Below are 23,325 nucleotides of genomic sequence, written 5' to 3'. Positions count from 1 at the left end.
TGTATTTGCAAAGGTCACGACCTCAAATCACAAGACTTATTTCGCAATTTGCATTTTCCTGGAAGAACAATTCAAATTCCTAGTATACATTGCATGAGTTTGAACGAAGAAATTCGACTTGAAAGACTTTCCATCGTACTAAAAGACAAACGCAAAACAATTTGTTCAGGTCGAACAGCAAGATGTGAGTTTATTTTAACGTGAAGAAAACATATGGCTTCAGGTTACGACACAGCTCGTTTAAAATCATTCTTTGACGAAGGCTTTGTCTGCGCGATATGTCTTGGTGTTTTAAAAGATCCGATGCAATGTGAAAACAACGAACATTATTTTTGTTCGGGATGCATCAAGGAACATCTAGAGAAGACCTCGCACACTTGTCCAGTCTGTCAAGATAAACTGACCGTAGAGACGCTGAGAAAAGCACCCAGAATTGTCGAAGATTGTGTGTCTCGTTATAAGATTGCTTGCGACCACGAAGGAAGAGGCTGTGCTGCAGTTCTCGAGATCGGAGCTCTACAAGCACACATCCGAGACTGCGGCTTCACGCCTGTCTCTTGTTCAAACGATGGCTGTGATGACGTCGTTAACAAACAAGATGTGGAACAACACGAGACCGAGTTATGTCGTTACAAGACGACAACCTGTGATGACTGTGGAGAAAGAATGGCTCATCACAAGTATGGCGGGCACGGCTGTGTTTTACGACGAGATGTCGATGAAATGAAGAAAGATCTGGCGGATGTTAAAACCACGCAAAATGAAATGATCAATGAGATGAGAGAAAGCATGAAACGAATGACGACCGCGATTGAAAAGATTGAAAAGTCGGGTCAGAATGTAAACAGCGTGGTCGACTCCATGATTCATGATATTGTTGACATCGCTGGTAAAGAATCCAAAACAAACAAGCTCCTTTCTTCCGTCGAACGATTCAATCTGTTCAACCAAACCTGGACCCCACTACCCGAGTTGAAAATAGCACGATGGGGTCATGTGATTGTTGTATTTGAGAACCAACTCCTTGTTTGTGGTGGTTTTACCACTGAAGCTATCAATGAACCCACAGATAGTATAGAAGTACTGGATTTGAATCGTCATCCTCCAGAATGGAAGACGTTTTCAGTCAATCTTCCAATCAAAGTTGCTGGTCACAAGTGCGTGGTTCACGAGAATCGTTTGTTGATCATTGGTGGTTTTGACGGAGGCACGTTTTTGGATACGATCTACGAGTTGTTTCTTGTTCCTCCTTATTCGTCCAAGCTGCTTTGTCACATGAAGACCAAACGGTCTGACCATGGGGTAGAAATGTTCGATGATAAAGTTCTCATTGCTGGCGGACAAAAAAAGAAAACCGACGTGGAAATATTCGACATAAGAAAAAATCAATGCATTGAAATGCCACCATTACCATTTCCTGTTTACTTCATGGCGACAGTTCGTCGTGATGAGACCATGTTGTTGATTGGAGGAAAAAGCAAGAATGACAAACCCAGCAATGAGATTATCGAGTATGATTCTAAAACTGGCCAGAGCAAGGTTCTGTCGGTCATGGAAAATAAACGATTTGCTTGCTCGGCTGTCTTACATGAAAACACGCTTGTTGTGATTGGTGGTACTGGCGATGGAAATGCAGTGGATTGTTTCAATTTTTCATCAAATTCTTGGAGGAAATTACCCCCGCTCGCTCAGGGGAGATACAGTGCTTCAGCAGTTATTGTGAATAAGAGTTTCGGATTTTGAGAACATTCAACTAGTTATATTAGAAAAAGCTAATAGTAAAATAGTACCTGAAGTGTATAACCAAAATTTAACCGAACAGACAATATTAATATTCATCGAACATTTAATTAAGAAAATATAATCGTAATACTCTTGGGTTATTCTGTATTTCGCAGGAAATTCTTTTTTATTGATTTGTAGTTAAAAATAAACAGTATCGCAGCTGAAATCAATATTTCAACCCAGAATAATCGGGATTCCCACCTGCACCATGAATTCAGCAAGGTTTTCGCTTACGAATCATTTCTTACTAAATTGCAAAACAATAGCCCGCTTTTTGAATCACGTTCTCCCCCCCCCGGCCACACTCAAAACCTCCTGCTCCCCCCGGCCCCACTCAAAACCTCCTGTAAGAAGCTTTTATTCCTGAACTTCCATTAAACAAATCAACTCCCGCGCCAATAAAATTCGACACATCCAAAAAAATCCTATTTCATGAAACCTTTCAAACTAACTACAAGCATTCTCCTCTAGAGTTGAGAGGTAATAAAATTTAAAAAATAGGCACTCGAGGACTTCATAAGGATTTGCAATTTTGTCAGTTTTATAATGCAAGAAAGATGTGGAAAAATATTGCCCAAAATGTTGTATAACAAAGCACAACATGATGTCAACTTGAAGATCTTTTAGCGTTTTTAAAGACGAAATACTTGAATAAAACGACAAACGCACAACGAAATTGTGCTTATAATAAAGTATTTGCGATTGTATTTGCAAAGGTCACGACCTCAAATCACAAGACTTATTTCGCAATTTGTATTTTCCTGGAAGAACAATTCAAATTCCTAGTAAACATTGAGTTTGAACGAAGAAACTCGATTTGAAAGACTTTTCGTCGTTCTAGAAGACAAACGCGAAACAATTTGTTCAGGTCGAACAGCAAAATGTGAGTTTATTTTAACGTGAAGAAAACATATGGCTTCAGGTTATGACACAGCTCGTTTAAAATCAGTATTCGACGAAGGCTTTGTCTGCGCGATATGTCTTGGTGTTTTAAAAGATCCGATGCAATGTGAAAACAACGAACATTATTTTTGTTCGGGATGCATCAAGGAACATCTAGAGAAGACCTCGCACACTTGTCCGGTCTGTCAAGATAAACTGACCGTAGAGACGCTGAGAAAAGCCCCGAGAATTGTCGAAGATTGTGTGTCTCGTTATAAGATTGCTTGCGACCACGAAGGAAGAGGCTGTCCTGCTGTTCTCGAGATCGGAGCTCTACGAGCACACATCCGTGACTGCGGCTTCACGCCTGTCTCTTGTTCAAACGATGGCTGTGATGATGTCGTTAACAAACAAGATGTGGAACAACACGAGACCGAGTTATGTCGTTACAAGACGACAACCTGTGTTGACTGTGGAGAAAGAATGGCTCATCACAAGTATGGCGGACACGGCTGTGTATTACGACGAGATGTCGATGAAATGAAGAAAGAGATGAGAGAAAGCATGAAACGAATGACGACCGCGATTGAAAAGCTTGAAAAGTCGTGTCAGAATGTAAACAGCGCGGTCGAATTCTTGATTCCTGATATTGTTGTCATCGCTGGTAAAGAATCCAAAACACAGAAGCTCCTTTCTTCCGTCGAACGATTCAATCTGTTCAACCAAACCTGGACAACACTACCCGAGTTGAAAATAGCTAGACAGGGTCATGCAGCTGTTGTATTTGACAACCAACTACTTGTTTCTGGTGGTTTTAACACTGAATCTGCCGATAAAACCACAGATAGTATAGAAGTACTGGATTTGAATCGTCATCCTCCAGAGTGGAAGAAGTTTTCTGTCAATCTTCCCATCAAAGTTGGTCATCACAAGTGCGTGGTTCACGGGAATCGTTTGTTGATCATCGGTGGTTATACCGGACGCGAGTTTTTGGATACGATCTACGAGTTGCTTCTTGTTCCACCTTATTCATCCAAGTTGCTTTGTCACATGAGGAATAAACTGTCTGCGCATGGAGTAGAAATATTCAACGATAAAGTTCTTATTGCTGGAGGAATTGGAGCAAAAACTGACGTGGAAATATTTGACATAAGAAGAAATCAATGCATTGAAATGCCACCATTACCATCTCCTGTTTACTTCATGGCGACAGTTCGTCGTGACGAGACCATGTTGTTGATTGGAGGAACAGGTAAGAATGACAAACACAGCAATGAGATTATCGAGTATGACCCTAAAACTGGCCAGAGCAAGGTTCTGTTGGTCATGGAGAAAGAACGAGCTGGTTGTTCGGCTGTCTTACATGAAAACACGCTTGTTGTGATTGGTTGTTTGGGTGGGGATGCAAATGAAGTGGATTGTTTCAACTTTTTATCAAATTCTTGGAAGAAATTACCCCCGCTCGCTCGGGGGAGATACGGTGCTTCAGCAGTTGTTGTGAATAAAAGTTTTGGATTTTGAAAACAGTCAACTAGTTATATTAGAAAAAGCTAATAGTAAAATAGTTACTGAAGTGATATAACCAAAATTTAATCGAACAGACATTATTCATCGATCATTTAATTAAAAAAATACAATCGTAAAATGCAGGGGTATTTTTGCATTCCATAAGATATTGTTTGAAATTGATTTGTAGTTAGAATAGTAAGTATTGGTATAATATAAATATCATTTAAACCCTGAATGATTCTGCATATTTGAGTTTGGCAAGGTTGTTTCTTGCGCAAAATTCGATTCTCAAAATATCAACAACATTCCGTTTAATAAATCCCCCTGCTCCTACCCCACCCAAAACCTTCTGAAACAACTTCTCACCCTACCACAATCCTTTGTGAAGAAACCTCTCAATCCCATTAAAACCTGGGACATACTTTGAAAACCACCTCTCACCCCACAACAATCCTTCTTGAAGAAACCTCTCAATCCCATTACAACCTGGGACATACATTGAAAACCACCTCTCACCCCACCACAATCCTTCTTGAAGAAACCTCTCAATCCCATTACAACCTGGGACATACATTGAAAACCACCTCTCACCCCACCACAATCCTTCTTGAAGAAACCTCTCAATCCCATTACAACCTGGGACATACATTGAAAACCACCTCTCACCCCACAACAATCCTTCTTGAAGAAACCTCTCAACCCCATTACAACCTGGGACATACTTTGAAAACCACCTCTCACCCCACCACAATCCTTCTTGAAAAAACCTCTCAATCCCATTACAACCTGGGACATACATTGAAAACCACCTCTCACCCCACCACAATCCTTCTTGAAGAAACCTCTCAATCCCATTACAACCTGGGACATACATTGAAAACCACCTCTCACCCCACCACAATCCTTCTTGAAGAAACCTCTCAATGCCATTATACAACTGGGCCATTCATTACCAAACCACCTCCAGTTTTGATTCATTTTTCCTATATATCGACTTAGTTTACCACCAGGGGTCGGTTGTATAAAACTTTTTAACTACATTTTGCTTGCATAGTTAAATCCTCAGAAATGCACAACTCTGGTTGGCCAATTCTGTCCTTATGCTTGGTTTCCATTTAGTCGTGAGTGTCGTGAACATGTCAAGGTGGCTGATGTTATAGAATCATTTCTATACGTGTGCAGTCATCAATGACAGATTTGAATACAGGAATGAAGACGAATTTACATCCCGGCAATTTCTCATCGGTGAAAATGACATGTTCACGACAATTACGACCAAATGGAAACCAGGCTTTAACGACAGTTAAAAGTTAATTATAGTTAGTTATACAACTGGCTCCTATATATTTCCTATAAATTTCCTGGATTCTATAAAATTCATCGATGAAGCGAAACTATATTGAAATAATGATAGTGTTTCTTTACTTCCGCGTGGTAGATTTGGCGCATGTTAATTAACCTCGCTATTGAACAAAGTCAGGTAATGAAATGCATCGTAAAAGCAGGTTTTTTTTCCAAATGTGCTTGTTGTTCTCGAGTAGATCTCCCCTTATCGTTGTTTTTCAATCAGTTGTAGGAAAGACAGTCAGGTTTCTTCAATTGCTTAACATTCAATATAAAGTATTTAGTAATTATACTTTCGTTTTAACCACGTAGAACAACGATGTCATAGCAACTGTTCACCACCATGAAAATTTTCAAGATATCATTCAAATCGTTAGAAATATGTTGCAAGGGTGTTTTGTTTGCCCAGCATAATTATGGCGCCTTGCGTGTCTCTGGCATTGTTATTGATCTACTGTGAGATCATGACTCGTTATTATCAGCTAAATATAGTTGGAAATTGAGTATGAACAATGATCACAAGACAGTGTTTGATATTGTGGGGGGGGACAGGGGGGTCAACATCTCCCGCCTCCCGTACCTCCTCTTCTGCCTCCCGTACCTTTTTGCGAATTGTCTCCCGCCTCCCGCCCATTTTCTATTAACTTGGCTATGTTGCTATATTAAGCTGTCCTATGTAATTTTGCTCATGACTGGCATCGAGTTTCAGTTTAACAGCTAATACGCCGAAATTTTGTGGCAATTTTGCAACCTATTGATTTTGTAATATCACGTTTTGTAGTTTTCTCTTGTCAGAAGGACAATTACTAGCACCGCCACGCTTGGCCGCTTTGTTGTATCAGTTATAATACACTGTAACTCCGAATGGAATCTTAATCTTAAAGGGAAAACTCGAAAACGTGATGTTACCATTCATTTCCACAGCAAACCATTCAAATTTCTTTGATATTGCCAAAGAATTTCCTTGAAATGAGACGCAATTTCTTTGAAATTTCCTTGATTAACTGAAGTACTATTGGACACTATTCGTCAGTACTCATCAATACGTATATAGAGCAAGACAGTCATACATTTTTGGCGCAACTCTTAAAATGAAAGTACACGAGAATTTTGAAAGCTCTGAAATGGACTAAAATGTAAAATTCTAGAGTTTTAAAATTGTTCTCAACGGCTGGGTTTCAGTCACGTGGTACATTTAGACCATTTAGCGCTTGGTGGTCGACTCCAAAAGACCAAAAGGAAACACAGTTACCAGAGCAAGTTAATTTTTCATTGTAAATCCTAATGACTTACTCATAGACTGCAAAACAGTTTTTTTATACAAAAAATCTTCAAAACAATTCAGTACAATTTAGTTACTCTAAAATTCCTTAGATTTCCTTGATTCATTTTTGGCCCTTTTCCCCTCCTTGAAACTCCTTTTTTCGGTCAAAATATGTTAAAAAGGAAATTTTCTTCAATGTGGAAACACGCCGACAGAACTCCAACCACCTGCGGATTTAGGCGACTTAAGCCGAATGCCATTTATAGACATTAAAAGGACTAAAAAATGCCTCCGATGACTGTCATGACTGACAATAAAGTTTAATGCCAGTTAAAATAGTAAATAGTCAATATTGTTTGGTTCTGATTTTTGATAGTTTGCTTAAAAAGGGACTAAAAAGTCATTAAAAACTTAACGTCCCTCATTCTTCTCCCGCCTCCCGCCCTCGCATGACTCCCGCATCCCGCCCCGTCTTCTCCCGCTTCCCGCCCACCTCCCGCCCTTATTCTCCCGGGTTCCCGCCCCCCTGTCCCCCCCCACGATATTAGCATTTGTTTGAAGAGCAGTTCTCGGTAAACAGGGTGTAATTTCAAATCTATACCGCTACACATTTCGCTGTAAATTCTGCTTAAAAGACAGAAAAATTTCCATGTGTAGAAAACAAATAAGTGTTCTGGTTCCACAATAAGATGTGAACTTACTTGAAAACAAACATGGCTTCCGGCTATGACACAGCTCGTTTAAAATCAGTCTTTGACGAAGGCTTTGTCTGCGCGATATGTCTTGGTGTTTTAAAAGATCCGATGCAATGTGAAAACAACGAACATTATTTTTGTTCGGGATGCATCAAGGAACATCTAGAGAAGACCTCGCACGCTTGTCCAGTCTGTCAAGATAAACTGACCGTAGAGACGCTGAGAAAAGCACCGAGAATTGTCGAAGATTGTGTGTCTCGTTATAAGATTGCTTGCGACCACGAAGGAAGAGGCTGTGCTGCGGTTCTCGAGATCGCAGCTCTATCACACATCCGGGACTGTGGCTTCACGCCTGTCTCTTGTTCAAACGATGGCTGTGATGATGTCGTTAACAAACAAGATGTGAAACAACACGAGACCGAGTTATGTCGTTACAAGACGACAACCTGTGTTGACTGTGGAGAAAGAATGACGTATCACAAGTATGGCGCACACGGCTGTGTATTACGACGAGATGTCGATGAAATGAAGAAAGATCTGGCGGATGTTAAAATCACGCAAAATGAAATGATGAATGAGATGAGAGAAAGCATGAAACGAATGACGACCGCGATTGAAAAGCTTGAAAAGTCGTGTCAGAATGTAAACAGCGCGATCGAATTCTTGATTCCTGATATTGTTGTCATCGCTGGTAAAGAATCCAAAACACAGAAGCTCCTTTCTTCCGTCGAACGATTCAATCTGTTTAACCAAACCTGGACACCACTACCCGAGTTGAAAATAGCCAGATGGCGTAATGCAACTGTTGTATTTGAGAACCAACTCCTTGTTTGTGGTGGTTTTACCGCTGAAGCTGCCAATGAAGCCACAGATAGTATAGAAGTTCTGCATTTGAGTCGTCATCCTTCAGAATGGAAGACGTTTTCTGTCAATCTTCCCATCAAAGTTGGTAATCACAAGTGCGTGGTTCACGGGAATCATTTGTTGATCATTGGTGGTTTTGACGGACGCGTGATTTTCGATACGATCTACGAGTTGCTTCTTGTTCCTCCTTATTCATCCAAGCTGCTTTGTCACATGAGGAAGAAACGGTGTGCCCATGGGGTAGAAATATTCTATGATAAAGTTCTCATCGCTGGTGGAATTAGAGCGAAAACTGACGTGGAAATATTCGACATAAAAAGAAATCAATGCGTTGAAATGCCACCATTACCATCTCCTGTTTACCACATATCGACAGTTCGTCGTGATGAGACCATGTTGTTGATTGGAGGAAGAGGTAAGAACAACAAACACAGCAATGAGATTATCGAGTATGATTCAAAAACTGGCCAGAGCAAGGTTCTGTTGGTCATGGAGAAAGAGCGAACTGCTTGTTCGGCTGCCTTACATGAAAACACGCTTGTTGTGATTGGTGGTGCTGTTGACGATGCAAATGCAGTGGATTGTTTCAACTTTTTATCAAATTCTTGGAGGAAATTACCCCATCTCGCTCGGGGGAGACACAGTGCTTCAGCAGTTGTTGTGAATAAAAATTTTGGATTTTGAGAACTGCAAACTAGTTATATTAGAAAAAGCTAATAGTAAAATAGTTACTGAAGTGGTATAACAAAAATTTATTCGAACAGACATTATTCATCGATCGTTTAATTAAAAAAATACAATCGTAAAATGCAGGGGTAATTTTGCATTCCATAAGATATTGTTTGAAATTGATTTGTAGTTAGAATAGTTAGTATTGGTATAATATAAATATCATTTAAACCCTGAATAATTCTGCATATTTGAGTTGGGCAAGGTTGTGGTTTGCGCAAAATTCGGTTCTCAAAATATCAACAACATTCCGTTTAATAAATCCCCCTGCTCCTACCCGACACAAAACATTCTGAAACAATTTCTCACCCTACCACAATCCTTCTTGAAGAAACCACTCAATCCCATTACAACCTGGGACATACCTTGAAAACCACCTTTCACTCCACCACAATCCTTTTTGAAGAAACCTCTCAATCCCATTAAAACCTGGGACATACATTGAAAACCACCTCTCACCCCACCACAATCCTTCTTGAAGAAACCTCTCAATCCCATTACAACCTGGGAAATACATTGAAAACCACCTCTCACCCCACCACAATCCTTCTTGAAGAAACCCCTCAATCCCATTACAACCTGAGACATACATTGAAAACCACCTCTCACCCCACCACAATCCTTCTTAAAGAAACCTCTCAATCCCATTACAACCTGAGGCATAGATTGAAAACCACCTCTCACCCCACCACAATCCTTCTTGAAGAAACCCCTCAATCCCATTACAACCTGAGACATACATTGAAAACCACCTCTCACCCCATCACAATCCTTCTTAAAGAAACCTCTCAATCCCATTACAACCTGAGGCATAGATTGAAAACCACCTCTCACCCCACCACAATCCTTCTTGAAGAAACCTCTCAATCCCATTACAACCTGGGACATACATTGAAAACCACCTCTGACCCCACAACAATCCTTCTTGATAAAAAACTCTCAATCCCATTACAACCTAGGTCATTCATTACCAAACCACCTCCAATTTTGATTTATTTTTCCTATATATCGACATAGTTTACCACCAGGGGTCGGTTGTATAAAACTCTTTAACAAAATTTTGCATAGTTAAATCCTCAGAAATGCACAATTCTGGTTGGCCAATTCTGTCCTTAACGACAATTAAAAGTTAATTATAGCTAGTTATACAACTGGCTTCTATAATTTTCCTTTAAATTTTCTGGAGTCTATAAAATAGATCCATGTAGCGAAACTATATTGGAATAATGATAGTGTTTCTTTACTTCCGCGTCGCAGATTTGGCGCATGTTAATTAACCTCGCTATTGAAGAAAGTCAGGAAATGATATGCATCGTCAAAGCAGGTTTCTTTCAAATGTGCTTGTTGCCTCCAGTAAATCTTGATTTATCGTTGTTTTTCAATCAGTCGAAGGAAAGACAGTCAGGTTTCTTCAATTGCTTAACATTCAATATAAAGTATTTAGCAATTATAGTTTCGTTTTGATCATGTAGAACAACGATGTCAAAGCAGCTGTTCACGACCATGAAAATTTTCAAGATATCATTCCAATCCATAGAAATATGTTGCAAAGGTGCTTTGTTTGCCCAGCATAATTATGGCACCTTGCGTGTCTCTGGCATTGTTATTGATCTGCTGTGAGATCACGACTCGTCATTATCAGCTAAATATAGTTGGAAATTGAGTATGAACAATGATCACAAGACAGTGTTTGATATTAGCATTTGTTTGAAGAGCAGTTCTCGGTAAACAGGGTGTAATTTTAAATCTATCCCGCTCTATAAATTTCGTTGTAAATTCTGCTTAAAAGACAGAAAATTCTCCATGTGTAGAAAACAAACAAGTGCTCTGGTTCCACAATAAGATGTGAGCTTATTTTAAAAGAAATATGGCTTCAAGATACGACACATCTCGTTTAAAATCAGTCTTCAACCAAAGCTTTGTCTGCGCGATATGTCTTGGTGTTTTAAAAGATCCGATGCAATGTGAAAACAACGAACATTATTTTTGTTCGGGATGCATCAAGGAACATCTAGAGAAGACCTCGCACTCTTGTCCAGTCTGTCAAGATAGACTGACCGTAGAGACGCTGAGAAAAGCACCGAGGATTGTCGAAGATTGTGTGTCTCAATATAAGATTGCTTGCGACCACGAAGGAAGAGGCTGTGCTGTGATTCTCGAGATCGGAGGTCTACAAGCACACATCAAGGAATGCGACTTCACGCCTGTCTCTTGTTCAAACGATGGCTGTCATGATGTCGTTAACAAACAAGATGTGGAACAACACGAGACCGAGTTATGTCGTTACAGGACGACAACCTGTGTTGACTGTGGGAAAAGAATGACGTATCACAAGTATGGCGGACACGGCTGTGTATTACGACGAGATTTCGATGAAATGAAGAAAGATCTGGCGGACGTTAAAACCACGCAAAATGAAATGATGAATGAGATGAGAGAAAGCATGAAACGAATGACGACCGCGATTGAAAAGCTTGAAAAGTCGTGTCACGATGTAAACAACGCTGTTCGTTCCATGACTAGTGATATTGTTGTGATCGCTGGTGTAGAACCCAAAACAAAGAAACACCTTTCTTCCGTCGAACGATTCAATTTGTTAAACCAAACCTGGACACCACTACCCGAGTTGAAAATAGCACGATGTGGTCATGCAGCTGTTGTATTTGAGAACCAACTCTTTGTTTGTGGTGGTTTTACCACTGAAGCTAGCAATGAAACCACAGATAGTATAGAAGTACTGGATTTGAATCGATCTGCTCCAGAATGGAAGACGTTTTCTGTCAATCTTCCCATCAAAGTTGGTAATCATAAGTGCGTGGTTCAAGGGAATCGTTTGTTGATCATTGGCGGTTTTGACGGAGGCGAGTTTTTGGATACGATCTACGAGTTGCTTCTTGTTCCACCTTATTCATCCAGGTTGCTTTGTCACATGAAGAAGATACGCTATGTCCAAGGGGTAGAAATATTCGATGAAAACGTTCTTATCGCTGGTGGATTTGGAACGGAAATCGACGTGGATATATTCGACATAAGAAACAATCAATGCATTGAAATGCCACCATTACCATCTCCTGTTTATTTCATGGCGACAGTTCGTCGTGATGAGACCATGTTGTTGATTGGAGGAAGAGATAAGAATAGGAAACCCAGCAATGAGATTATCGAGTATGATCCTATAACTGGCCAGAGCAAGGTTCTGTTGGTCATGGAGAAAGAGCGAGCTGCTTGTTCGACTGTCTTACATGAAAACACGCTTGTTGTGATTGGTGGTGCTGCTGGCGATGCAAATGAAGTGGATTGTTTCAAATTTTTATCAAATTCTTGGAGGAAATTACCCCCGCTCGCTCAGGGGAGATACAATGCGTCAGCAGTTGTTGCGAATACGAGTTTTGGATTTTAAAAACAGTCAACTAGTTATATTAGAAAAAGCTAATAGTAAAATAGTGACTGAAGTGATATAACCAAAATTTATTCGAACAGACATTATTCATCGATCATTTAATTAAAAAAATATAATCGCAATATACTTGGGCTTTTTTGTATTTCATAAGATATTGTTTGAAATTGATTTTTAGTTAGAATAGTAAGTATATTGGTATAATATAAATATCATTTAAACCCTGAATAATTCTGCATATTTGAGTTTGGCAAGGTTGTGGTTTGCGCAAAATTCGCTTCTCCAATATAAACAACATTCAGTTTAATAAATCCCCCTGCTCCTACCCGACCCAAAACCTTCTGAAACAACTTCTCACTCCACCACAATCCTTCGTGAAGAAACCTTTCAATCCCATTACAACCTGGGACATACATTGAAAACCACCTCTCACCCCACCACAATCCTTCTTGAAGAAACCTCTCAAGCCCATTACAACCTAGGCCATTCATTACCAAACCACCTCCAATTTTGATTTATTTTTCCTACCTATCAACTTTGTTTACCACCAGGGGCCCGTTGTATAAAACTCTTTAACTCCATTTTGCATAGTTAAATCCTCAGAAATGCACAACTCTGGTCGGCCAATTCTGTCCTTAGCGACATGTTAAAAGTAAACTATAGCTTCTTACACAACTGGCTCCTATAACTTTCCTATAAATTTTCTGGAGTCTATAAAATTCATCGATGTAGCGAAACTATATTGGAATAATGGTAGTGTTTCTTTACTTCTGCGTCGTAGATTTGACGCATGTTAATTAACCTCGCTATTGAACAAAGTCAGGCAATGAAATGCATCGTCAAAGCAGGTTTGTTTTTCAAATGTACTTGTTGTCTTTAGTAAATCTCGCCTTATCGTTGTTTTTCAATCAGTCGTAGGAAAAACAGTCAGGTTTCTTCAATTGCTTAACACTCAATATAAAGTATTTAGCAATTATAGTTTCGTTTTGACCATGTAGAACAGCGATGTCATAGCAACTGTTCACCACCAATTTTCAAGATATCATTCCAATTCTTAGAAATCTGTTGCGAGGATGCTTTGTTTGCCCAGCATAATTATGGCGCCTTGCGTGTCTCTGCCATTGTTATTGATCTGCTGTGAGATCACGACTTGTCATTATCAGTTAAATATATTTGAAAATTGAGTATCAACAATGATCACAAGACAGTTTGATATTAGCATTTCCTTGAAGACCAGTTCTCGGTAAACAGTGGCGTCGCCAGCATGATAAGTGGGGGGACTTATTCATATATTCGGGTTTTACATTATTCATTTCTATTCAAATTAAATGTTTTAACGGCTGTGAACACGAATATATGAATATGTCCACCCCACTTATCGATGCTAGCGACGCCACTGTCGGTAAACAAGGTGTAATTTCTAATCTATACCGCTACACAATTCGCTGTAAATTCTTCTTAAAAGACAGAAAAATTTCCATGTGTAGAAAACAAACAAGTGCTCTGGTTCCACAATAAGATGTGAACTTATTTTAAAAGAAATATGGCTTCAGGATACGACACAGCTCGTTTAAAATCAGTCTTTGACGAAGGCTTTGTCTGCGCGATATGTCTTGGTGTTTTAAAAGATCCGATGCAATGTGAAAACAACGAACATTATTTTTGTTCGGGATGCATCAAGGAACATCTAGAGAAGACCTCGCACACTTGTCCAGTCTGTCAAGATAGACTGACCGTAGAGACGCTAAGAAAAGCCCCGAGAATTGTCGAAGATTGTGTGTCTCGTTATAAGATTGCTTGCGACCACGAAGGAAGAGGCTGTGCTGCAGTTCTCGAGATCGGATCTCTACCAGCACACATCCGGGACTGCGGCTTCACGCCTGTCTCTTGTTCAAACGATGGCTGTGATGATGTCGTTAACAAACAAGATGTGGAACAACACGAGACCGAGTTATGTCGTTACAAGACGACAACCTGTGATGATTGTGGGAAAAGAATGGCTCATCACAAGTATGGCGCACACAGCTGTGTATTACGACGGGATGTCGATGAAATGAAGAAAGATCTGGCGGACGTTAAAACCACGCAAAATGAAATGATGAATGAGATAAGAGAAAGCATGAAACGAATGACGACCGCGATTGAAAAGCTTGAAAAGTCGTGTCAAAATGTAAACAGCGCGGTCGACTCTAAGATTCCTGATATTGTTGTCATCGCTGGTCAGGAACGCCAAACAAAGAAGCTCCTTTCTTCCGTCGAACGATTCAATCTGTTCAACCAAACCTGGACACCACTACCCGAGTTGAAAATAGCACGATATGGTCATGCAGCTGTTGTATTTGAGAACAAACTCCTTGTTTGTGGCGGTTTTACCACTGAATCTATCGATGAAACCACAGATAGTATAGAAGTACTGGATTTGAATCGTCATCCTCCAGAATGGAAGACGTTTTCTGTCAATCTTCCCATCAAAGTTGCTGGTCACAAGTGCGTGGTTCACGGGAATCGTTTGTTGATCATTGGTGGTTTTACCGGACGCGAGGTTTTGTATACGATCTACGAGTTGCTTCTTGTTCCACCTTATTCATCCAAGCTGCTTTGTCGCATGAAGAAGAAACGGTCTGCCCATGGAGTAGAATTATTCGACGATAAAGTTCTTATCGTTGGAGGAATTGGAGCGAAAACTGACGTGGAAATATTCGACATAAGAAGAAATCAATGCGTTGAAATGCAACCATTACCATCTCCTGTTAGCTTCATGGCGACAGTTCGTCGTGATGAGACCATGTTGTTGATTGGAGGATGGGGTGGCGAACTCAAACGCGGCAATGAGATTATCGAGTATGATTCTAAAACTGGCCAGAGCAAGGTTCTGTTGGTCATGGAAAAAGAGCGAGTTGGTTGTTCGGTTGTCTTACATGAAAATACGCTTGTTGTGATTGGTGGTGCTACTGACGATGCAAATGAAGTGAATTGTTTCAACTTTTTATCAAATTCTTGGAGGAAATTACCCCCGCTCGCTCCGGGGAGATACGAGGCTTCAGCAGTTGTTGTCAATAAGATTTTTGGATTTTGAGAACGCAAACTAGTTATATTAGAAAGAACGACGGTAAAATAGTACTTAAAGTGATATAACCAAAATTTAACCGAACAGACAATATTCATCGGACATTTAATTAAGAAAATATCATGGTAATATACTTGGGTTATTCTGCATTTCGCAGGAAATTCTTTTTTATTGATTTGTAGTTAGAATAAACAGTATTGCAGCTGAAGGAAAAATTAAAACTCAGCAAAATGTCACCTATATCATGAATTCAACAAAATTTTCGCTTTGGAAACATTTCTTTCTAAATTGTAAAACAATAGCCCACTTTTTGAATCACCTCCCCCCCCCCCGGCCCCAGTCAAAACCGCCTGTAAAAACCTTTCGTCTCTGAACTTTCATTTAACAAACCATTTCCTGTGCTAATTAGTCATTTCCTAATGGAGCCGGGTGCTGGGTTTTGTCGCGAACCTCAAAGCGTCTATGGACTGTTTGGAGGGACAGCCTGACAGGAAATATAAGTCTGAAATCATTTATCCCTCCAAACAGTCCATAGACGATTTGCGGTTCGCGACTATACCCAGTATCCTGCTCGATTGGGAAATAGCTAATAAAATTGGACCCATCCAATAAAAATCCTATTCCATGAAACCTTTCAAACTAACTACAAGCATTCTCCTCTAAATTGAGAGGCAACGAGACGCCTTTTCATGCAGTTAGGCGTAACACTCAGTCTGCAGCGAAATATCATAATGCCGTAAGGGAGAATGTTGCCTCTAAAGTTATCATAAGCACAGTTCTTAGTTTATAAATCGCAATCACTGGCGATGGCCATTGAAAGAAGAGAAAAAAATCAAGATATTTTTATAACAGTTCCACCATATTTGTTATGTAAAACTTCAAAGGTTCCGACTTCAGATTATCCCCAAATGCACATTGACGACGGGCATATTTCACAGGCGGAGTAATAAAATTCAAAAACACTAAGGATTTGCAATTTTGTCAGTTTTTTAAAGCAAGAAAGATTTGGAAAAATATTGCCCAAAATGTCGAATAACAAAACACAACATGATGTCAACTTCTGATGAAGATATTTCAGGGTTTTTTAAGACAAGATACTTTCAAGATAAGATCGTTTCAACTTTTTATCAAATTCTTTGAGGAAATTACCCCCGCTCGCTCCGGGGAGATACAATGCTTCAGCAGTTGTTGTGAATAAAAGTTTTGGATTTTGAGAACTGAAAACTAGTTATATTAGAGGTTCAAAGGGTCTTAATTTCCATCAACTGTTCCTGGCTTGAATTTGAAGTGTGTATAATTCCACAGGAAATTAAGACCATTTGAACCTCTGGAATTTACCTGCATCGAGTGCCAAAAATCACAATTTATTTACCCCTAGTTATATTGGAATTTTAAAAATAATGACAGTAATCCATAATCCACATAATGACAGTAAAATAGTAAGTGAAGTGATATAACCAAAATTTATTCGAACAGACGTTATTCATCGATCATTTAATTAAAAATATAATCGTAATATACTTGGGCTTTTTTGCATTCCATAAGATTTTGTTTTATATTGACTTGTAGTTAGAATAGTAAGTATTGGTAAAATATAATGAACGTATAAACCCTGAATAATTCTGTATATTTGAGTTCGGCAAGGTTTTGGTTTGCAGAAAATTCGCTTCTCAAAATATAAACAATACTCCGTTTAATAAATCAACCCTCCTATTCCACGCAAAACCTTCTGTAAGAAAACTTTCAACCCTGCACGATCATGAATACCAATTCTCCCCCTACCACAAACCTTCCTGAAGAAACCTCTCAATCCCATTACAACGTGAGCCATTATCAAACCATGCACCTAACTCAGTACATTTTGTAGAGTTAAATCCTAGTTAACTCAGAAATGCTGGTTGAGCCAGGTCAGCCAATTCTGTCCTTAACGACAGCTAAAAGTTAACTAGCCTGTTATACAACTATCTCCGATGATTTTCCTATAAATTTCCTGGATTCTATAAATTTTATATATGTAGCGAAACTATATTAAAAAAATGAAAGTGTTTCTTTACTTCCGCGTCGTAGATTTGGCGCATGTTAATTAACCTCGCCATTGAACGAAGTCAGGTAATGAAATGCATCGTCAAAGCAGGCTTCTTTCAAATGTGCTTGTTGCCTCGAGTAAATCTCCCCTTATCGTTGTTTTTCAATCAGTCGTAGGAAAGACAGTCAGGTTTCTTCAATTGCTTAACATTCAATATAAAATATTTAGCAATTATAGTTTCGTTTTGACCATGTAGAACAACGATGTCATAGCAGCTGTTCACCACCATGAAAATTTTCAAGATATCATTCCAATCCTTAGAAATATGTTGCAAGGGTGCTTTGTTTGCTCAGCATAATTATGGCGCCTTGCGTGTCTCTGGCATTGTTATTGATCTACTGTGAGATCACGACTCGTCATTATCAGTTAAATATAGTTGGAAATTGAGTATTAACAATGATCACAAGACAGTGTTTGATATTAGCATTTCTTTGAAGACCAGTTCTCTGTAAAAAGGGTGTAATTTCAAATCTATACCGCTATATACATTTCGCTGTAAATTCTGCTTAAAAGACAGAAAAATCTCCATGTGTAGAAAACAAACAAGTGCTCTGGTTCCACAATAAGATGTGAACTTATTTTAAAAGAAATATGGCTTCCGGCTATGACACAGCTCGTTTAAAATCAGTCTTCAACCAAAGCTTTGTCTGCACGATATGTCTTGGTGTTTTAAAAGATCCGATGCAATGTGAAAACAACGAACATTATTTTTGTTCCGGATGCATCAAGGAACATCTAGAGAAGACCTCGCACACTTGTCCAGTCTGTCAAGATAGACTGACCGTAGAGACGCTGAGAAAAGCACCGAGGATTGTCAAAGATTGTGTGTCTCGTTATAAGATTACTTGCGACCACGAAGGAAGAGGCTGTCCTGCAGTTCTCGAGATCGGAGCTCTACAAGCACACATCCGGGACTGTGGCTTCACGCCTGTCTCTTGTTCAAACGATGGCTGTGATGATGTCGTTAACAAACAAGATGTGGAACAACACGAGACCGAGTTATGTCCTTACAAGACGACAACCTGTGTTGACTGTGGAGAAAGAATGGCTCATCACAAGTATGGCGGACACGGCTGTGTATTACGACGAGATTTCGATGAAATGAAGAAAGATCTGGCAGAAATGAAAGTCACGCAAAATGAAATGATGAATGAGATGAGAGAAAGCATGAAACGAATGACGACCGCTATTGAAAAGATTGAAAAGTCGTGTCAGAATGTAAACAGCGCGGTCGAATTCTTGATTCCTGATATTGTTGTCATCGCTGGTAAAGAATCCAAAACACAGAAGCTCCTTTCTTCCGTCGAACGATTGAATCTGTTCAACCAAACTTGGACAACACTACCCGATTTGAAAATAGCTAGACAGGGTCATGCAATTGTTGTATTTGAAAACCAACTCCTTGTTTGTGGCGGTTTTACGAAAATTTCCAATGAAGCCACAGATAGTATAGAAGTACTGGATTTGAATCGTCATCCTCCAGAATGGAAGACGTTTTCTGTCAATCTTCCCATCAAAGTTGGTAATCACAAGTGCGTGGTTCACGGGAATCGTTTGTTGATCATTGGTGGTTTTGACGGACGCGAGTTTTTGGATACGATCCACGAGTTGCTGCTCGTTCCTCCTTATTCAGCCAAGTTGCTTTGTCACATGAGGAAGAAACGGTCTGCCCATGGGGTAGAAATATTCGACGATAAAGTTCTCATTGCTGGCGGAATTGTAGCGAAACCTGACGTGGAAATATTCCACATAAGAAGAAATCAATGCATTGAAATGCCACCATTACCATCTCCTGTTTGCTTCATGGCGACAGTTCGTCGTGATGAGACCATGTTGTTTATTGGAGGAAAAGGTAAGAATGACAAATACAGCAATGAGATTATCGAGTATGATCATAAAACTGGCCAGAGCAAGGTTCTGTTGGTCATGGAAAAAGAGCGAGTTGGTTGTTCGGTTGTCTTACATGAAAACACGCTTGTTGTGATCGGTGGCTTGGGTGGCGATGCAAATAATGCAGTGGATTGTTTCAACTTTTTATCAAATTCTTGGAGGAAATTACCCCCGCTCGCTCAGGGGAGATACAGTGCTTCAGCAGTTGTTGTGAATAAGAGTTTGGGATTTTGAAAACAGTCAACTAGTTATATTAGAAAAAGCTAATAGTAAAATAGTACCTGAAGATATATAACCAAAATTTAATCGAACAGACATTATTCGTCGATCATTTAATTAAGAATATACATTTTATAGAAAATAGTTTTAGATTGATTTGTAGTTTGAAGAATGAATATGGCTGTAAGTATCATTAAAACCATGTGTAATGAGTTAATTTTGATTTGCGCAAAATTGGCTGCAAACGTGTAAACAATTCCTGGCTTTACGAAAACTTCTTAATTAATCATTTTCGCCCCCATTCCAACGCTTAGCTTTAAAAAACCTCTCCATCCCACTACAACCCGAGCCCTTCATTCTTCCATCATTTACAACAACCTTCCTACTTCATAAAAGCTTAACAAGCTACTACCCCCCCATCCCCGGCGACCTTGCACACACAACCCCCCCCCCTTATATCAAACCTCAACCAGAGAACCCCTTTTCCCATAACGAGCATACACTATTATCAAAATACCGAATGAATCTTAAAGTAAATGAATGAATCCTACCTTGGCAAGCGCTTTTTCCTTTTCTGACTTTTCATGATCAACGTCATTCTTCGCTTTCTTTTCAACTTGAGCAATATTCGTCTCGAAATTACCAACCAAAGTCTGCTTCTCTCGTTCGTAACTTGACACGCTGTGTGAAAACATAGAAAACAAAACATTAAAAAGAGGTTTTCAGCCGAGGTTGAACCTGACACAACATGAGAGAGTTTAGCAGTGACTACGTGTACAAGATTCGTCATTTTCGCGCAAATTCGTGCAAATGAATGAATCATCCATACAAACCTCTCTTTAAGATCGTCACATTCTGATTCGGCAGATTTCAATTGCTTTTGCAGTTCCGCCTGTAAAAGAATTCCAACGATTTCAATGGATCATAGCAAAAGAAATGGCCGCATGTACATTTGACCAGAATGCATTGCAGGCATCAAGAATAAATTATCTTTTTCGTTATGGTCAATTTTATTTAAGGTCGCATGGCCGCGTTTAATACGAGGCCAATATATAGCAAATAAATGGTTGGTCTAAACTTTGCAGTCAGTTTTACTCATTCTAAGATGCTCTTTCTAGCTGAGGTATTGGTTCTCTTCTTCTTGCTTAGATTGAAACTTCAATCACAGGAATTCCACGCATGAACCAGTGAACTCTATATAGACTGGAACGATAACTAACAGTTATTTTTCCGCCATCTTCCACCGAATAGACCATTTCAGCTTGCATGCAAATGAACCCATTTCAGATGTTCTGATCATGGAATAGCTAATAAAACTTTAGACCATGTGATTTGAAATGATTAATTTGCATAAAAGCTGAAAAGGTCTATTGGGGACCAGTGCCAGTCTCTTTCTATTCTTTTCTCGGCGCGATCGTTGACGGTAGGAATGACTGGCACTGGTATCCAATTCAACTTCAAATTGGCTTTAAAGATGGCGACCGAGTTATTGATCCAGTTCACATAGAGTTCACCGGTACGAAGCCCCAGTCCCCACCTTCTCATGTTCCAAGCCCATCCTTCCGCGCCGCAACACCTCACATTCCTCGCTTAATCTCTGTGTTTCCACTTCCAAATTCTTAACCATTCCATTCGCTGCTTCCACTTGTTGATTACTTTCACTTTCCATTTTCGCGATTCTCCCGTTTGTTTCGTCCAAAATTTCCTGAATTTCCTGTGTGTGCTTCTTCTGCATCTCAAACTTTTCCTGCTCAAACTCCGCGATCTTATCGTGCAGCTTAAAAAGTGAAAATAAATCGTTTACACTTGCGATTCCTGCTGCGATTTTCACCTTTTGATAGATGTGAACGAGTAATTGGTTACGAATGCTCTGATGTATAAAAGCTCTTAATTTGAATATCAGTAACTAATTCACTCGTTCACATCTATTTAAAGAAGAAAATAAATTCAAAATAAATCTTTTGAAGATTCTGCGATTTATGTGCGATTTTCTTCTTTTGATAGATGTGAACGAGTAATTAGTTACGAATGCTCTGATGCATAAGAACTTTTATTTGAACATCAGTAACTAAATCACTCGTTCACATCTATCAAAAGAAGAAAATCGCACATAAAAACGCAGAATCTTTAAAAAAGATTTAGTTTTACTTTATTTTCTTCGCAGCAAAATTGGCAAGTGTGAGCACGCCGCTAGAACATGACTGTTCTCAATTCAAAAGAAAATATGCAAATATTTTGCTAGCGAACTATTCCTCCGCAAGTGGAAATCCAGCCTTGCTATTGCTGATGCCTTCTTTTCTTTTTTCTTCCCCGCATAACGATTGATTGTGAAGTTTTGAAAGTCTGAGCTCGTGAAAAACTACCTTTTTCTCAAAATCGTTTTGCATCGTCGTTCCTTCCTTTTCTTGGGCTAAATTTTTCAGTTCATCTCGTTGTTTATCGCGCTGCTGACGTAGCGACTCGAGTTCACGCGCTTGTTGGACGACTATAGAATAAAAAGAATAATGCAAACTATAGCTCGGACACAATGCAAATATATCGGAAACCGACAGAAATATATATTTCAAGAGATATTTAACAACTAGTGCCATTCGTTTCCCGCCATTTCAGAATCACCTGGCAGGTCAGATATTCCAAGAAAACTAGTTTCTTAGAAGGGAAGACTGCTGACGAAGAATATATTCATTCTCTGAATTCTAGCAGTACATTGATTCGCCGCGCATGCGTTGTTAACAGTTCAAATTTCCTTACTCTTTTTATCTTGCTTCTTCAATCTCGTCTCGATCTCAGTTACTTTACTGCGATATTTCGCCTTCACTTCTTCTAATTCATTGTTTTTACGGTCAAGAATCTTAGAAGAAATAAATAACAAAATAATAAAAAACAGTTGACATAAAATACCAGAGCTGCACTCAGCAGTTCAAGTTTTAATTTTGTAGACAACGTCTTGATAGGACTTGGACGAGTATATCGCTTACTGGTCAACCTTATATTTACCTTCAATTTAGGTGAAAAGATATATAGCTATACTATAATTGTTCGAAACACAAGGACACGATCTTACCATTGATCGAAGGGACTATAATCTATATATACCTTTTGAACAGAAAGGTCATGTTGTTGTTGAATTTTGAGCTTATCTTCATGAAACCTCGCTTCGGCCATTTTCGTTCTCGCTTCCACCTGTAAAGTGAGAAACTCTAGAAAACATCTGCAATATTTAACGATGCTTTTAAATAAAAGAAACTTCGGTGTATATGAGGATATTTTGTTGCTCGTATGCTTTGAAACTACATGCACACCCACCTCTCTTTCTTTGCCGACTCTTTTCAATAAATCTTCCTCCTGTTCTGTCGTGAACGATGGCAGAGCTATTTGGAATCGCAGAGGAAAATGCAATCAGCCGCCCATTAAAAAAAAATGAGCTTTAGCAGTGAGTACAAGATTCACCATTTTCGCGCCAAACGAGGTTATTACGTCATCTGACGAAAGTCGTAGTTGTTTGGTCACGAGTTTTCACTGATGGCGTAAGCAAACAACCTGCGAGAATGACGAATCCCGTACTTGTATTCGTACTCACTGCTAAAGCTCCCT

At 39.4% G+C, this 23,325-nt stretch overlaps 2 protein-coding genes across 3 annotated transcripts in view; one reads left to right on the top strand and one right to left on the bottom strand.

The window, feature by feature from the left end:
* LOC114529016 (centrosomal protein of 112 kDa-like) overlaps nt 1-23,325 on the bottom strand; it is a 34,327-nt gene that overhangs the window by 6,488 nt on the left and 4,514 nt on the right. For both annotated transcript variants that reach the window (XM_028550742.1, XM_028550743.1), the window contains 7 exons: nt 23,038-23,102; nt 22,828-22,914; nt 22,483-22,582; nt 22,095-22,216; nt 21,269-21,508; nt 20,565-20,623; nt 20,283-20,412 (listed from right to left, as the gene is read on the bottom strand). In XM_028550742.1, coding sequence (XP_028406543.1) covers nt 20,283-20,412; nt 20,565-20,623; nt 21,269-21,508; nt 22,095-22,216; nt 22,483-22,582; nt 22,828-22,914; nt 23,038-23,102 — 803 coding nt within the window. The remainder of the gene's footprint in view (nt 1-20,282; nt 20,413-20,564; nt 20,624-21,268; nt 21,509-22,094; nt 22,217-22,482; nt 22,583-22,827; nt 22,915-23,037; nt 23,103-23,325) is intronic.
* Nucleotides 77-9,076, top strand: LOC114529017 (kelch-like protein 5). Its single transcript, XM_028550744.1, has 2 exons — nt 77-528; nt 7,810-9,076. Exons 1-2 carry the CDS (start codon nt 214-216, stop codon nt 9,025-9,027), a joined length of 1,533 nt encoding a protein of 510 aa, XP_028406545.1. The 5' UTR covers nt 77-213; the 3' UTR covers nt 9,028-9,076.

Source organism: Dendronephthya gigantea, unplaced genomic scaffold (genome assembly GCF_004324835.1).
Source record: "Dendronephthya gigantea isolate DGI-Jeju-01 unplaced genomic scaffold, DenGig_1.0 000053F, whole genome shotgun sequence".
Classification (NCBI taxonomy): Eukaryota; Metazoa; Cnidaria; class Anthozoa; order Malacalcyonacea; family Nephtheidae; genus Dendronephthya; species Dendronephthya gigantea.
Note: the sequence above shows the minus strand (reverse complement) of the source record. Positions and strands in the feature narration are given on the sequence as shown.

Bases quoted from the DNA above. Each gene is read 5' to 3' on its own strand.
- LOC114529017 (XM_028550744.1), top strand. From the start codon at position 214: ATGGCTTCAGGTTACGACACAGCTCGTTTAAAATCATTCTTTGACGAA. The intron at 529-7,809 runs ATCCGAGACTGC...GCTCTATCACAC, and splicing joins TCGGAGCTCTACAAGCACAC to ATCCGGGACTGTGGCTTCAC.